The sequence below is a fragment of the Schistocerca gregaria genome, unplaced genomic scaffold, assembly GCF_023897955.1.
Source record: "Schistocerca gregaria isolate iqSchGreg1 unplaced genomic scaffold, iqSchGreg1.2 ptg000396l, whole genome shotgun sequence".
Classification (NCBI taxonomy): Eukaryota; Metazoa; Arthropoda; class Insecta; order Orthoptera; family Acrididae; genus Schistocerca; species Schistocerca gregaria.
Window position 1 is genome coordinate 303606 of NW_026061835.1, and position 16942 is coordinate 320547.

General features: G+C 38.6%; 1 protein-coding gene across 1 annotated transcript in view; it reads right to left on the minus strand.

The window, feature by feature from the left end:
- LOC126311052 (chaplin-A-like) overlaps positions 1–16942 on the minus strand; it is a 120168-nt gene that overhangs the window by 67866 nt on the left and 35360 nt on the right. Inside the window, exons 7-8 of the mRNA XM_049992123.1 lie at positions 5579–5615; positions 2292–2329 (exon numbers count right to left, since the gene is read on the minus strand). Coding sequence (XP_049848080.1) covers positions 2292–2329; positions 5579–5615 — 75 coding nt within the window. The remainder of the gene's footprint in view (positions 1–2291; positions 2330–5578; positions 5616–16942) is intronic.

Consider the following 16942-nt stretch of genomic DNA (forward strand, 5'->3'; position numbering starts at 1 on the left):
TTAATTTGTAATAATAATAATAATAATAATAATAATAATAATAATAATGTTGTAAATAAGAAAGTGTATTACATAAAATAACAAGTTACAAAATATGCGAGTCCACATTCCATTTCTTTTACTTAAAGCTGTTCCAAACCTAGTTGTGAGGTATCAATGTCTTAATTATGTAAGAAGAGCAGCAATGTGACTCACCCATCCTGGAACACACAACTGAAGATTCAACAGACAGATTCATTGTTCATCTTCCATTTCAGGAAGAGCTGAGTTTGTTATTCAATTCTTTCCACAATACAGCAAGATTACTCTATTAAACTGAACAGAAACTTGCAAGACAATCAAAGTTTGTGGAAAGCTACACAGAGTTTATAAGGAAGTATGAAGATTTAAGACATATGGTAATAGTAGTTATGACAGATGCCATTTAATATTGCATGCCGATGAATATTGTGGAGGAGTGATAGATTTGCACCACTTCAGGAATACCAACGAAAGACAATCACATAAAAAATGACTTGTGCCCCCTTCCTTGCAGCACTGTGTCTGTTATAATTAGCTCATGAAGAGAGTGAGCAGAGTGAGGCAGCAAACATTCTCAATAATCACTTCAGTATGGACCACTTTATCTCAGTTTGTGATACAGTAAGGGTTGAAATTCAGCTCCAACAAGATCTCATGATGATATTGATCAGAAGTTGATCTTCACTATGGAAATGGTACAACAACAGTGCCAAACTATTCAAAAATATCCCCTCTGTGGAGCATGAAACACAACTACTTTTACTGCTTGGTAATGATGAGGATATTAGAACACCTGGTTTATTCTAGCATCCAGCTTATGATCATTCAAAAATTGTAAACAATGTCAAAGCAACACCTAGTATCTGCAGCTTCACTAAACACACACTACTCTGTGACACATAAAACATTTTTAATTTCTTTGGATTAATTAGACACATTGTCATCACATTTGAGATATGTTTGCAATATCTATGGCAGCATAGGTTAATGTGAATTGGGCCCTTGCCCTCAGAGTTTCACTCCTTGTGGCAGACACTATATAGTCAAATTCATATGACATACAGCATGCACATTGATCGTATAATCATTGCAGGAGGGACACCTATCAGCAAACATAAATCAGTACAAGATTTGGATGATCATCCAAATATTTATCACTTGATTCTATTTCATGTATCAGAGACCTACCTGAATATTACTGGAAGCAAATCCCAAAAAACAAAAGTAGCTACACCCTTACTTTTACTTCACTCAGCACAATCTGTGATACATGAGCTACCAAACATGAAGTTAGTTTTATTGAATTACTAAGCTACATGTGTTAAAATCTTCACACCCAGAGACAAGATGATCTCTCTATGAAAATCACAAGATATCTATTAAATAGCCACACAAATATCGAAAGAAGATTTTTTTTAAGTTTGTCTGGCTATGATAATAGCAAGAAGTGTGACTACTATCAATGTAGGAATGTACGTCTTGTGTAGTTGCAATAACTAAATATTTTACACAAATTAGTTATCATATCTACTGCTGTGTAACCTAAAACTTGGCGAAAGTTACATGTTTCACAATGTCTATAGGACCGATGAACAATGGCTGCAGCAATAAAGTTATATTTTAGTTCATACAGTTGATTTAAACTTTTATTTACTTCAGGAATTTTTTTCTCTTGTGGATGAACTCTGTTGCAAATTTATGAAGAATTTCTACAGAGTGGGAAAACGATAGTTGCACTATTAGGCTTCACCGTACCTGCTGATTTTTGGTTTATTCCTTGCTACCCCATTCCTGTTCAGTGATGTACCTAGCCCATAGATCTGTAAGCACAGTGGCAACTGTCATTGTATCAGGAGAAAAACCTGAAGGTGAGCTGTCATTAGCCAGTATGAAAGTATTGTTTGAGAAAGTTTTTGGATTCTTCAGTACACAATTTTATCTTGACAATTTATTTGAGATAACATTTTGGTAATCAGTGTAAACAAAGTTGCATATGTTGTAGGGGCCAGGAAGGAGTGGAGTGGAGTGCAAAAAAACAATGAGAAAGAAAGTGGAGATGAATAGGATACATAGAAAGGAGTTGATTAATTAAAATGAGGTTGTGAAGGGCAGCACACACAAGGGATGAAAACCCTTGGCTGATGAAATTAGTGAGCACCCTAGGAGGAGGGCAGGAAACTGTGTGACACAAAACCAAACTTGTTTCGCTACTGGTGAAACTCACCCATGCTCTGACAGTCTCACAGGTGCTACCCTCCAGTTTCACTCACCTGAGCAGTAGGAGGTGGAACTTGCTCCTCGACAGGCCCTGATTGCGAGAAAAGAAATTGTGTGTTAATATAAAAACTACTTTATCTGCAAAGGTAAAAAAAAATAGGTGATTAACTAAGAATGTTACAGTATGACATGATAAAGAACAGAATTATTTCAATCTTTTAGAGTGCTTACTGATCAGTGAATAACTGAGCATCAGATCTACATAATTATGTACAGCAGTGAACATTACTAACCGAGTTCCATAAAGCCAAAACTTTATTCCAGTTGGTGGCTACTGTCTGAAGACTGCATAGTGCAAACAAATTTTACTGTCAACATTTCACATAATTAAGGTCAAAATTTTACAATCCTGTAGTAATGTGCTTATTGAAACAAACAACTTTATTTAGCAGGATTAACTCACTGTGGCAAGTGTAACAGGTAGGAACAGTGTATATGACTGGATATGCAGCCGCACTCATTGCAGGCATTGCCAACATTATATTCATCAAGAAGTTGACAATAAGAGCACTTAGTGACTTGCAGGAAACTTCACCCCCAATCTCAAATTATCATGAATTTTTCTCAGGAATACCTCACACAAAGTAATACCAAAAATTTTGATCACTTACCACATTTTTGATGTTCGTGCAGTCAAACTGCCACATCAAACAAATGCAATGCAACCCTTCTTTCTTTATTTACAGATGGGTAGATATAGCCACAAGAAGGCATGGAAGATGATGTGGGGTACTTCTCAGGTGCTTTCTTCACAGGGGTGAGGTGGGAAGAGCTTTGATGGGTATGGCAACAGGATGGAGCAGGAGACATAACAGGAATTAGGTGGACGTGGGCGGTGTACCATCTGGATGGTTCCTTACAATTCTGTCTTGTGAAATTCAACAGAGGGCTCTCTGTTGCTGGCATATTAAGAGGCTTGAAACGAACTCAGTATAGCTCATCTTTCCCATGACAGACACTGCATAGTTTCTGTACAGAGGCCCATAACACTGGACAATTTTCCAGTACTCCTGCAATGCACAGCCTTCATGGATCACTGCACAAGGGCTTACCAGCCCACCCAGGTCACAAACTCTACATCAACTATAACTTCAGAGTGCCATGACTATACAAATAAGAATGCAGCCCTCAATATTGACATCGCCAGTGCAACCTACACTTTAGGTGCCTACAGCAGTGCTTCTCAGTTTTTACAGACAGAGTGCTAAAATGGAGAGTAAAGGAATAGTTCTCATAGTAGCAAATATCTTTTAGTGCATCAGGGCATTCTCTACCTTGCCTTCACTAGAAACCTGTTTCATGCTGTTACACACAAAATGTGTTGCAATGAAGCTCTATTCCCCTTGTCTACTAAGGAACATCTCTCTTCTTGTGCTATTTACATTACTTCTTTGTTTCTGGAAACTTATTACCAGTGTCTTGTGTTCCCGTCAGTAGCCTTCATCTCTGTGTCATTCCACATCACTATCCTCCTTCAATGATGATGTTGCCCGATTCCGGCATTATTCTTCCAGGTCTGTGCCTCCTGGATGGCACTCCATGAGGATGTCAGTTGTCACATTTTTGGTGCTGTTATAGACAACTTTTCCTCTGAGCACAACAAGAACATTGGATACTGGGACACCACTAGTGCAACTTGCAGTGCTCACCTAACACCTTGAAGAATGATTCCCACATTAGTTATAACCTCAGAGCATATCAGAACTATTTTTGTGTTGCTTGCACTAGGAAGCTGCTTCACTTGCACAACATTATCATGTGCCTTCTTTTTTGCAACGAAGTTACAACGGTATGGCTACCTGAGCAAAATAGGTGGGACATGGGATTATGAGTGTGGGTTGCACATGGCAGTTCCCTGCTGGATTCCCTGTAGAGAGTTGAAGCAGGAATACAAATAGATTGGCTTAGGAACAGACTGTAGGGAAAATCTTAATGGGAAATATTTTATAAACAAAGGAAAAGTGATACTGTACATACATTATCATTGGATACTTATTATCAGCCATTCTCTCCACATATGAGATAATATTTCTCCTATTGAGACAGGAAAGGGTCTGAATCGGTGAGAAACAGACAAATGAAGGTGAAGGTGGGAACCCTCCTTGCATCATATTCTATGTTTCTGTGACCCTTCTGGACTCCAACTTAGTTAGTGATGTTTCTCATTCATCCATATCTTCCTATTCCAGCACTGCAGCACTGCTCAGCCCCCATTCTGCCATTGCACGGAGTCTTCAATATTCTCCTTAACTGCTACCACCCCCCCCCCCCCCCCCCCTCACCCTACCACACAACACATGCTCACACACAGCCAGGTTACCATCATGCTACTGCAGGGCAGCATAGGAGTAGCGACTACCAGCTTGAATGAGTTTTGTGGAAGTTAAGGATGAGTTAAGAGGAAATAACACATGTTCAAATTAAGAAAGCTGGTATGGGTGTGCAATGGGTAGGACTGGAGATGACCTCGAGAATGCAGTACACATGTTTTGGTGCTACCAACATATCAAGGACCTTGTACTCTGTAGCATGCTGTCATTTGGTAGTCAATTAGCCTCTTTGCAGGTGATGGGTAACTGTGGCACTCAGATGTGTCAGGCTATTTCACACATCAGACAGATGGTAAAATACTGCTTTGGGAAAGAAGAAGGATTACAAGGACAGTAGTCTTCATTTCATGAGATGATGATGAGGTTTTAAATCACTGGCCGTGAATGTGGTTAACTTGTTCCGGTCCCCAATAACTTTGTCAATTTTCCTCTTTAAGAAGCTCAACTATGCTGAGCAATAATTGTATACTTAAAAATATTTCTCTCAAGATGATGATTTTAGTATGAGCCATGACTACAGAATAAGGGGGCTGTGATCTAAACATTACTACTTGTTGTAGTGTGCCAATTAGTAATATGAGCTTACCTTTACAATGACTTTTTTTTAAATGTCAATTTCCTACTTAAATATTTGTCTTCTTCCTCTCTGATCACGTTTTCCTCATAATCTATCACAGTACACATTTGAAACACAACTGCACATTTGTGACAATCACTTGTAGTTACAAAGGCACTGTCAATTTTCAGTATGAATTATGTACTAGATAATTAATATCCAGTGTCAGGTTCTATCATAAAAATCTGAACAACTGTTTCACTGATATGCTTTAGCACACAATCAATGAAGAATTAATGTCAAAGAAAATTATGAAAAACTGTTTCATACAAGATAACATTAAAGTGATTACTTTAACATGTAATTAAGCTACTGAAGAAAGTAAAAATCTCACCTGCTACTACCTTTTCTGCTTGCACCTCTTGTGGATCCTGCAAAAGAAAAAATAATAATAATAATATGAATAACTTTACATCAACTTAATTTAAGTGTAAATCAAATACCTTAAATGTGCCAGTGGTATGTCATCTCACTGCACATGCCCTTGTAATTGTTAATGAGTTGGCAAATTAAATATTGATAGCGATTAGACATTTTTTGCTATCCTGATGGGTGTGACAACACTGTGTGTGCAACTGTTTGTAACATATGTTGTTTGCCATCATAGAATGATGGTTGAAAAACATGGAGAGCACATCTCTGCACGTGAGTTGAGTCACAACATTGCTGTGTCAGACGAGTGACTATGACATGGCATGGTAAAGATGAAGTGCAAGAATGGAACATTGTTGGCAGTAATGATTACATTTATAACTGGGGAAATAATGTTTCACAGAGGGTGCCAGGGAACATTTAATCTCTAGTCATCCTTACAAAGCTGCTATTTATGTGTGCACGTGGGTGGGGTAGGAGTAAGAAAATGGATTGCAAATGGGAAATGCTCACTTGTTTTTGTTCTGTAGATAATGATGAGAGGATGGGCAAATTGGGCAGTGCAGGTGAGGTCCAGATGGGGATTGGAGTGCATGGAGAATGAAAGGTATGTGGGTACTAGCACAGTAAATATAAGGTGACAAGAAGTCAATGAAGAGGGCACCTTTCTGACAGGTTCTGTGAGAGCCCCAAGAGGATCAGCAGAAAGGGGTGATTGAGTTGGCCAGTAAGCTGGAAGCAGACTGTTCAGTGACTTAGGGATGTAAACAGTACAAATGGAAAAGTCCTGGCAAGGAAGTAAAAGGCAGACAGGAATAGTTTGAAGCTGGTTAGTCAGGAAAACTATGAATGTCATCCTAATAAACAGCACGACTCCATTGCATGACATAGAATCTGTCCCTGGGTGATAGTGTGAGTTTGGGGGGAGCCTTCTGGTTTGGCAGAAGAAGACTCAGATGTTTGTTGGCTGGAGGAACATGAAAAGTTTTCATGGGAGTGTTCCTCCTATCTTTCCTGCCCTGTCAGTTGAGTAGCATGTGACTTTCACCCATTAGGCAAAAGTTTGTGGCTTGTTTGCACAGCTGGAGAAGAGGAGGAGGAGATGGGGCTGCTACTCTGACACTGTGTGATTTTACAACCACAGTGCTGTATTCCATATCATATGTCTAGATGTCCATGTCCTTCATGCACTGAGATGTAGCATGTACAGTACTGTAACTGCCTGATGGTAGAACACAGGGTTACTGACAAGCCGACAATTTTCTAGTGACCTGGTAAGGCATCATTCTCCTTGACCAAGATTTCCTGGATCCCCCATCATTAAGGTACAAGAGACAACCTCAGGCAGAGGTGGCATGGTCACCTTTACAACTTTTGCAGCTGGAGGAGGAAGGAGCCAGGTTACACAGTTGGCTGTGTGTCACCAGGACATTCGAGTGTGGTCATAATGATGATGCTGGTAGCAGTTAATTTTGTTCAGAATGTGTTGTCTTACTGATGTTTGACAGAAGCATCACTCTATCAAAAGTGAAAAAAAGAAGGCAAGCCTGGACCTCCTCCCACAGTGTAGCCAGGGAAGGAAGAGTTGCTGGGTAATATGAAATAGCATTCTATGATTGTTCAACATTCACAGGAATGCCCATTTGATATCGGCCAGAATTTTGCAGCTCAATACGCTTCATGCATCAAGCATCCCACCAATACCAGCCACTGTGACAAGGGAGCCCTCCACAAGGACACCACCATGCCACAGCAATGGCTGTCTGGAATGGCAGCCACTGCTGCGAGTCCGATGCTCTGAGAAAACAAGCAACAACTATTTGCCATACATGGGGAGTGAACAACTCAGGAATCAGGAGTGTGATCCCTGTGTTGTCAGGGGGTTCAGCCATATGGGTACATAACAGCCCCATGATCCTGGTAGCTCAGCAGGGTTGAAGGGGACTACAGGGAGAAAGGGCGAGGGAAGGAATGGGGGAAAAGAGGCATTCACACCACAGATGCCAGGGAGGGAGTTGTTCCTCAATAGGCTCACACTAAAGTACAGGAAATTTTAAAGTGGAGGTTAAACCTGAAGTAGGGAACTAAACACCAAAAAGGATGAATGACAAGGCAGAAGAAACAAAATTGCAAACAATACAAGAAAGCAATTGGATAGTGATGTCGATTTAAATCAGAACACTGAGAAAGCGGAAGGAGGGGGGCAATGCAGAAAAAGCAGGGTGTCAAATGCAGCCAATAAAGAAGAAATGGATGCATTGCCCCATGTGCACCACATCTGAACTAAGGAAACAACTGTGAGACCCCAGGGAGGGATCTGACCCGAGTGCATCAGAATTTTCCATCAATATGCCCATCATAAAACTGCCATCATTCAGAGATTATGTAAAGCAGTTCAGGCATTTTTGTGACATTTGTGAGTCTTGTGGTAAATAATAAGGGGTTATAAGACACTGCTAAATAAACATTTACTTAGATCAGTAACATGTGCCTCTCACAATGTAATCGCCCATCTTCTGGTGGCTAGCACTAATTTCAATGCAGCTTTTGCTACAGTTTGCAACAGATGCAATAACCCTAGATTGCATCTTCATTCAAATTGACTCCTGTATAAACATCTTCATTTTACCTTCTGTGTGTTTAATGTTGCTGGAGATAACTGACGTATTATCTCCATCCCAATGTGTCGGATTTGTTGAGTATAAAAATTTTTGATCCAGAATTATGGTCACCTTGCATGATTAACATGATGTTGGGAGCAGATGATTGTCTGTACATTCTGAAGGCAAGGACTCTCTCCTTAGGAACTGATCATCATGCTCTTCAAGAGACAGAACTCTTTTGGGTTAAGTATGTCAAAGCAGTATCAATTGGTAGCCACAAAATTTTGTCAAGGTAATCATTCGTGTTGTGTTCTGTGAAAACTTAGGCTGTCTTTCTTGAAGTAACTGTGAAGGACCGAAGGATCAAATCATGTCTGAGCCAAAATATCTCTAATCTCAGTGCACAGCATTCCACTGGCATCACTAACTACTTAAGTTGCCAATATTGATTTGATCTCATGTTCCAAATTTATCGATGCACAAGTGTGATCGTGCATGTGTGCATGTGTGTCAGTTTGGTGGAGCCTGGAAAACATTTGGCTGAAGGGCACGTGGCTGGCAAGTTGTTGCTTTTGGGGGACTTCCACTGTACAGTGCAGGTCCCTAGATGCTGCTGAAGGTCGATTTGGTGAGGGCAAACTGGGCTGGATCACATGAGGACTGATAGCGGTGACCTGCATTAAGACATACCACTGTCCAGTGCAGGTCCCTAGATGCTGCTGAAGGTCGATTTGGTGAGGGCAAACTGGGCTGGATCACATGAGGACTGATAGCGGTGACCTGCATGAAGACATACGGACATTGGGTGCAACATGCTTGGCAAGTTACTGGCTTATTCTAAAGGCTTAAATTTTATCGCTCCTTGATGATCACATGTGGGGGTACAATGCAATAATGCCTTGGTTGGAATCCTGCAAGGCACTGCTCCTTCACAACTGAGTAGAGATTTGAGTTGTTTTGTTATATTTGAGTAAGGTCATTTCTGCATTACCTGAAACTGCATCTGTAATATTAATGCACCTATGGGTGATTCAGTGAATGATCATCAGTCGATGTTATTAATTGCACTTTGTGTTCATGGGCCATGTATCATGCAAGTGTAAGACTATTCTGAGTTTTAAGTCTCATGAAGGGAATCTACTTTAACACTATCTGTGTTTGAGGCAAAGAAATCTTGGTACATGTGTACACTTGAGCTAATATATCAGCAGGTGCTGAAATTTTTGCTTCTGAATAATACAAATTTTAAAGAGTATTAACTTGTATCTCTAGTCAGTTGTGCCAGACATTCACATTTTCTACTTCCTGGCCCTTATTGTATGAAGCTTTATTTGTGCAGATTACTGTTCCCATTGATGTGTGTCAGCAGGAAATGGTGTGTTCCAGTTCCCTGGGCCCAGAGCAGAGGTATGTTTACATTTTGCCATGGCGGCACTTCCGTCGTCACGTGGCACCCAGATTGACTGGTAGTCTGCTGCCCTTAGTAGTCACACTGTGGTGGCTCAAGGGAAGTGAAGTTGCTAATTTGACATGTGCCATGGTGGAGTGTCACCTCTGGGCAGGAACCAGTAGTGTGCTCTTTTTGGAGCATCTCTTGAAATTGGGAGATTAACGCACATTTACCAAGCCTGAGGTTCTTCCTCATTGTACCTTTAACTAATTGCTTAAAATTTGATCTCTTACTACTAATTCTCAAGACATTAAGTTTAAACCCTGCTAGTTAAAAGTGTAAACTGTCGATTGTTAACCTGATGCACAGTGAGACACTAACTCCACTTGGGAATTTGGCTGCTTGTTTCTTGTTGACTGTGATAGCTCTCTGCTGTAGCTCTCAGCTTGCTATGAATTTTGGATGATGGTATATTTGTAAAAGGTCATTTTTAATGTTTGTTTGCAATCTATGAATTACTACTTAAGGGCTTTCCTTTCTTTTCGTAAGTGTTATACATTACTAAGAGCCCTTGCAACAGCTTCAATCAGTGGTGTGACTTGTGAATCTTCCTGTACTTGGAATAATGTTATTCAATTGTCTAACAGTTGCAAAAGCTGCAAGTTGTTAGCTCATTTTCTGTCTGTCATTGTAGTTCATTGGACAGATAAATTTTTTTGTTGAACCTGCCCAATCAGTGTGACCTTTCCTTGTTTTGCGACCTGTGTACTTCCAATTTCATGCCCTGTGCAAAATGGTACAATTGACAAAATACGGCTTCCAATTAATTAAGCCTGTTCAAGTTTTGACTGTGAGTATTATGCTGTAAGTAGTACTACTACTACTAGTAGTAGTAGTAGTAGTAGTAGTACTAGTAGTAGTACTAGTAGCAGTAGTAATAATAATAATAATAATAATACCCGTCGAGGACCGGGAAAAGAATTGGCCTCTGTTATGCTCTGCCAGTCAAAGGCATCGAACAGAACAAACCACTAACAGGGCTAACCTCCCTTTTAGTGTGATTAGTTGGTTCAGGACACAACTAAAGAAGCCTCGGACAAGCGCCATCATGGTCGGGGACGACGCTTGAACCCTATGCCCGCCCACAATGGTAACGACACTGCAAGCCAACTGGAAAATGATTTAAATCCAAATAGAGCTGTTTTCCAGGATATCTTTCCTGCAACCACACTAGATGGAAAACAAAGACAGAGGATGAGATGGTCAGATGAAGTTAATCAACACCTCACGTTCTGTTATTACAACGCAACAAACATAGGCACAAACACAAATGGATACAGATCACATGTATACACAACATTTATTACCAGATACCCCATATTACAATTCTTAACAGAACAACAACTAGCTGATGAGATTCGTGTAATGATCAAAAATAACAGGATACCACAGTCAGAATTAGAAAACATCAAACAAGAAGTAAAACATATACTGGAACAAAATAATGTGCAATTAGAAGAAGAAGAAAATACAGTAATGGCCTCACACATCCCAGGGCAAACAAACATTGAAAAACACACATCAATTAAACAATCAGAGGAAAACGAAATCTTAAGACTGCCACCAGAACAAGTACAAATAGAACACGAAGAGACGCACATGTTAGATATAGAAGAAAAATTTCAGCCGATATATATAGAATACAAAGACACAAATACAGACATTAGACAATTTTTGCATAGACCGCAAAATAACCCACAAGTTGAAACAACAATATAAACTATCAACACAATCATACACAACAAAATAAATGAAAACACAACTATGGAAGAGTTACAACAACTGGTTTATATAGGAACACTCACTACACTAAATATACACACCAGGCAGAGATCAGAACCAACCAAAACACAGAAGAAATGCACAAAACCAGCATGGCCACACAGGCTACAGATCAGAATAGAAAAACTGAGAAAAGACATCGGACAGCTAACACAATTTATAAGACATCAAATGTCAGGAAAAAAAGAAAAAGGTTAGGTAAAATCTCACAACAAGAAGCAATAGAGCAATTAGATGAAAAGAAGCAGAAATTACAAGCATTGGCCAAATGACTTAGAAGATACAAAAATGTGGAAATAGAAGGAAACAAAACCAAACATTCAACACAAACCAAAAGATATTTTACCAGACAATAGATAACACACATTGAAATAGACAATCCACCAAACATAACAGACATGGAACACTTCTCGAGCAACATATGGTCAAACCCAGTACAACACAACAGGCACGCACGGTGCATAGAAGCAGAAACAGACACATACAAGATGATACCACAAATGCCTGAAGTGATAATTTTGCAACATGAAGTCACCAAACCAATTAACTCTACTCACAATTGGAAAGACCCTGGAAAAAATAAAATAGCAAATTTCTGGCTAAATGAGTTCACCTCAACACATTCTCATCTAACTAAATTATTTAACAGTTACATTGCAGACCCATACAGATTCCCTGATATAATAACACATTCAATAACTTATATGAAACCTAAAGATCAAGTAGACACAGCTAACCCATTTAAATACCGCCCCATAATATGCCTACCAACAATATACAAAGTATTAACTTCAGTCATTACACAGAAATTAATGACACGTACAACAAAGAACAAAATTATAAATGAAGAACAAAAAGGTTGTTGCAAAGGAGCATGAGGATGTAAAGAGCAACTGATAATAGATGCAGTGGTAACATATCAAGCTAAAACCAAACAAAGGTTGCTACACTATGCATACATTGATTACGTAAAAGCTTTTGATACTGTACCCCACTCATGATTACTACAAATATTGGAAATATACAAAGTTGATCATAAATTGGTACAGTTCCTAAACATAGTAATGAAAAATTGGAAAACCACACTTAATATCCAAACAAATTCAAATAACATCACATCACAGCCAATACAGATTAAGCGTGGAATATACCAAGGAGACTCATTATGTCCTTTCTGGTTCTGCCTTGCTCTGAACCCACTATCCAACATGCTAAATAATACAAATTATGGATACAATATTACTGCAACATACCCACACAAAATCAAACATTTGCTATACATGGATGATCTAAAACTACTGGCAGCAACAAATCAACAACTCAACCAATAACTAAAGATAAAGTAAGCATTCAGCAATGATATAAATATGGTTTTCGGAGAAGAAAAATGTAAGAAACGTAGCATAGTCAAGGGGAAACACACTAAACAAAAAGATTACATATTGTATAACCACAGCGACTGCATAGAAGTGATAGAAAAGACAGATGCCTATAAATATCTAGGATACAGACAAAAAATAGGAATAGATAATAAAAATATTAAATAACTAAAAGAAAAATATAGACAAAGCCTAACAAAAATACTGAAAACAGAATTGACAGCACGAAACAAACCAAAAGCTATAAATAATTATGCTATACCAATATTGACCTACACATTTGGGGTAGTGAAATGGAGTAACACAGACCTAGAAGCACTCAATACACTAACATAATCACAATACCACAAATATAGAATATATCACATACAATCAGCAACAGAAAGATTCACATTAAGCAGAAATGAAGGAGGAAGTGGATTTATTGACATAAAAATCCTACATTATGGACAGGTAGACAATTTAAGAAAATTATTTCTAAAACTGGCATAAACTAGAAAAATACAAAAGGTTCAAATGTCTCTGAGCACTATGGGAGTTAACAGCTGTGGTCATCAGTCCCCTAGAACTTAGAACTACTTAAACCTAACTAACCTAAGGACATCACACACATCCATGCCCGAGGCAGGATTCGAACCTGCGAACGTAGCAGTCGCACGGTTCCAGACTGCGCGCCTAAAACCGCGAGACCACCGCGGCCGGCTAGAAAAATACACAAAGCAGTCACTCATATAAATGCATCGGCTACACCACTGCAATTTCATAACAACTTCTACAACCCTTTAGATCACATAACATCAACAGATACAAAGAAAGTAAATTGGAAAAAGAAAACACTACATGGCAAGCATCCGTAACATCTAACACAGCCACACATTGATCAAGATGCATCCAACACATGGCTAAGAAGAGGCAATACATGCAGTGAGATGGAAGGATTCATGATTGCAATACAGGATCAAACAGTAAACACCAGATATTGCAGCAAGCATATTATTGAAGATCCTAGTACCACAACAGATAATTGCACACTTTGCAAACAACAAATAGAAACAGTAGATCACATCACAAGTGGATGTACAATACTAGCATATACACAACACCCAAGAAGACATGACAATGTAGCAAAAATAATAGATCAACAAAAAGCCATACAGCATAAACTAATAAAACAACACGTTCCCACATACAAGTATTCACCACAAAATATACTGGAGAATGATGAATAAAAATTATACTGGAACAGAACCCTAATAACAGATAAAACACCACCACTTAACAAACCTGACATCATACTCACCAATAAAAAGAAGAAATTAACACAACTAATCGAAATATCCATACCCAATACAACAAATATACAAAAGAAAACAGGAGAAAAAAATGAAAAATACATCCAACCAGCTGAGGAAGCAAGGACATGTGGCATCAGGATAAAGCTGACGCTATACCTACTATACTATCAAGTACAGCAGTCATACCACACAATATCCACCAGTACATCAATGCCATACAGCTACATCCAAACTTGTATATACAACTACAGAAATCTGTAATTATTGATCATGTTCAATTACCCGAAAGTTCCTAAATGCAATGTAACATATTCCACACAGATAAAAGGAAGTCACACTTGTTCAAGGTCCACATCACTTTCCATTTTTAACCAGACATAACGTCTGAGAAAGGAAAGAAATAATAATAATGTTGGTAAGTAATAAAGGGTATTACATAAAACAACAAGGGACATAATATGCGAGTCCACATTCCTTTACTTTTCCTTAAAGCTGTTCCAACCTTAGTTGTGAGGTATCAATGTCTTAATGATGGAAGAAGAGCAGTGATGTGAGTCACACTTCCTTGAGCACACAACTGAAGATTCAACAGACAAATTCATTGTTCGTTTTCCATTTCAGGAAGAGCCAATTTTGTTATGCAATTCTTTCCACAATGCAGCAAAATGATTCTCTTAAACCGAACAGAAACTAGCAAGACAATCAAAGTTTGTTGTAAGCTACACAGAGTTTATGAGGAAGTATGAAGATTTAAGACATATGGTAATAGTAATCATTACAGATGCCATTTCATATTACATGCCACATCAGCTATCTTTAAAAAACCAGCTCAACTACTAAAGCAAGAGTAATGTTTGATTGTCTTGCCAAATGGAATACGAAACTGTCACTTAACAGTCTTCAAATGGTGGGACCAACCATGAAATATTATTTGTACACCTTAACGTTATGCTTCCAAATGCATCGCGTTGTCTTCACAGTAGGCAAGGAGAATATGTTTCGACAAGTTCTGGAAGTAGATGAAGAGCACACTTTCCGATGAATGTTGTGGAGGAGTGATAGATCTGCACCACTTCAGGAATACCAATGAAGGATAAACACATACACAATGACTTGGGCCCCCTTACTTGCAGACGTGTGTCTGTCAATAGCTCACAAAGAGAATGAGCAGAGTGAGGCAGCAAACATTTTCACTAATCATTTCAATATGGACTACTGTATCTCAGGTTGTGATACAGTAAGGGCTGAAATCGATCTCCAGCAAGAACTTCTGAAGGTATTGATCAGAAGTGGATCTTCACTATGGAAATTGTACAATAACAGTGCCAAACTATTCAAAAATATCCCCTCAGTGGAGCAAGAAAAACAACTACTTTTACTGCTTGGTAATGATGAGGATATTAGAACACCTGGTTTATTCTAGCATCCAGCTAATGATCATTTTAAAATTGTAAACAATGTCAAACCAGCACCTAATATCTACAGCTTCACAAAACACACATTACTGTGTGACACGTCAAATATCTTTGGTCCTTTTGATGAATTAGTTCAACTGTGATAAAACTTAAAACATTTTTGCAATGTCTATGGCAGCGTAAGTTAGTGTGGAATGAGCTCTTGCCCTCGGAGTTGCATTCCTTGTGGCAGACTTTATACAGTCAAATTCATATGACAGACAGCATGCACGTTGATCGTATAGTAATTGCAGGAGGGACACCTATCAGCATACAGAAGTCAGTACAAGATTTGGAAGACTATCCAAAGATTTATCATTTGATTCTATTTCATGTATCAGAGACCTATCTTAATATTACTGGAAGCAAATCCCAAAAAGCAAAAGCAGCTACACCCTTACTTTTACTTCACTCAGCACAATCTTTGATACATGAGCTACAAAACATGAAGTTAGTTTTATTGAATTACTAAGTTACATGTGTTAAAATCCTCACAAGCAGAGACAAGACGACCTCTCTATCAAAAACAAAAGATATCTATTTAACAGCCACGAAAATATCCTAAGAAGATTTATTGAAGTTTGTCTGGCTATGATAATAGCAAGAAGCGTGACTCTGCTATCATTTAGAAAGGTACTTGATGGGTAATTGCAATAACTAAATATTTTAGACAACTGTATTTATCATATCTACTGTGGTGTAACCAATCACTTGGTTAAAGTTTCATATTTCGCAGTGTTTATAGTACCGATGAATGATGGCTGCAGCAATAAAGTCATATTTTAGTTCAAACAGTGCGTTTAAACTTTTATTTGCTTCAGGAATTTTTTTCTCTTGTGAATGAACTTCTTTAGAGATGTATGAAGAATTTCCACAGAGTGGGACAATGATAGTTGCTTTATGAAACTTCACCGTACCTGCTGATTTTTGGTTTATTCCACGCTACCTCAATCTGGTTCCGTGATGAGCCTAGTCCCTAGATCTGTGAGCACAGTGACAACTGTCATTACATCAGGACACAAACATGAAGTTGAGCTGTCATTAGTATGTAAATATTGTTTGAGAAATTTTTTGGATTTTTACTGTAGACAAATTTATTGTGATAATGGACTTGATATAACATTTCAGTCACCGGTGTAAATGAAGTTGAATAGGTTGTGGGGACAGGAAGGAGTGGTGTACAAAAAACAATGAGATTGAAGTGGAGATGAATAGGATACATAGAAAGGAGTTGATTAATTAAAATGAGGTTGTGAAGGGCAGCACACACAAGGGATGAAAACCCTTGGCTGATGAAATTAGTGAGCACTCTAGGAAGAGGCCAGGAAACTGTGTGGTGTTCATTACATGCCACAAAACGAAA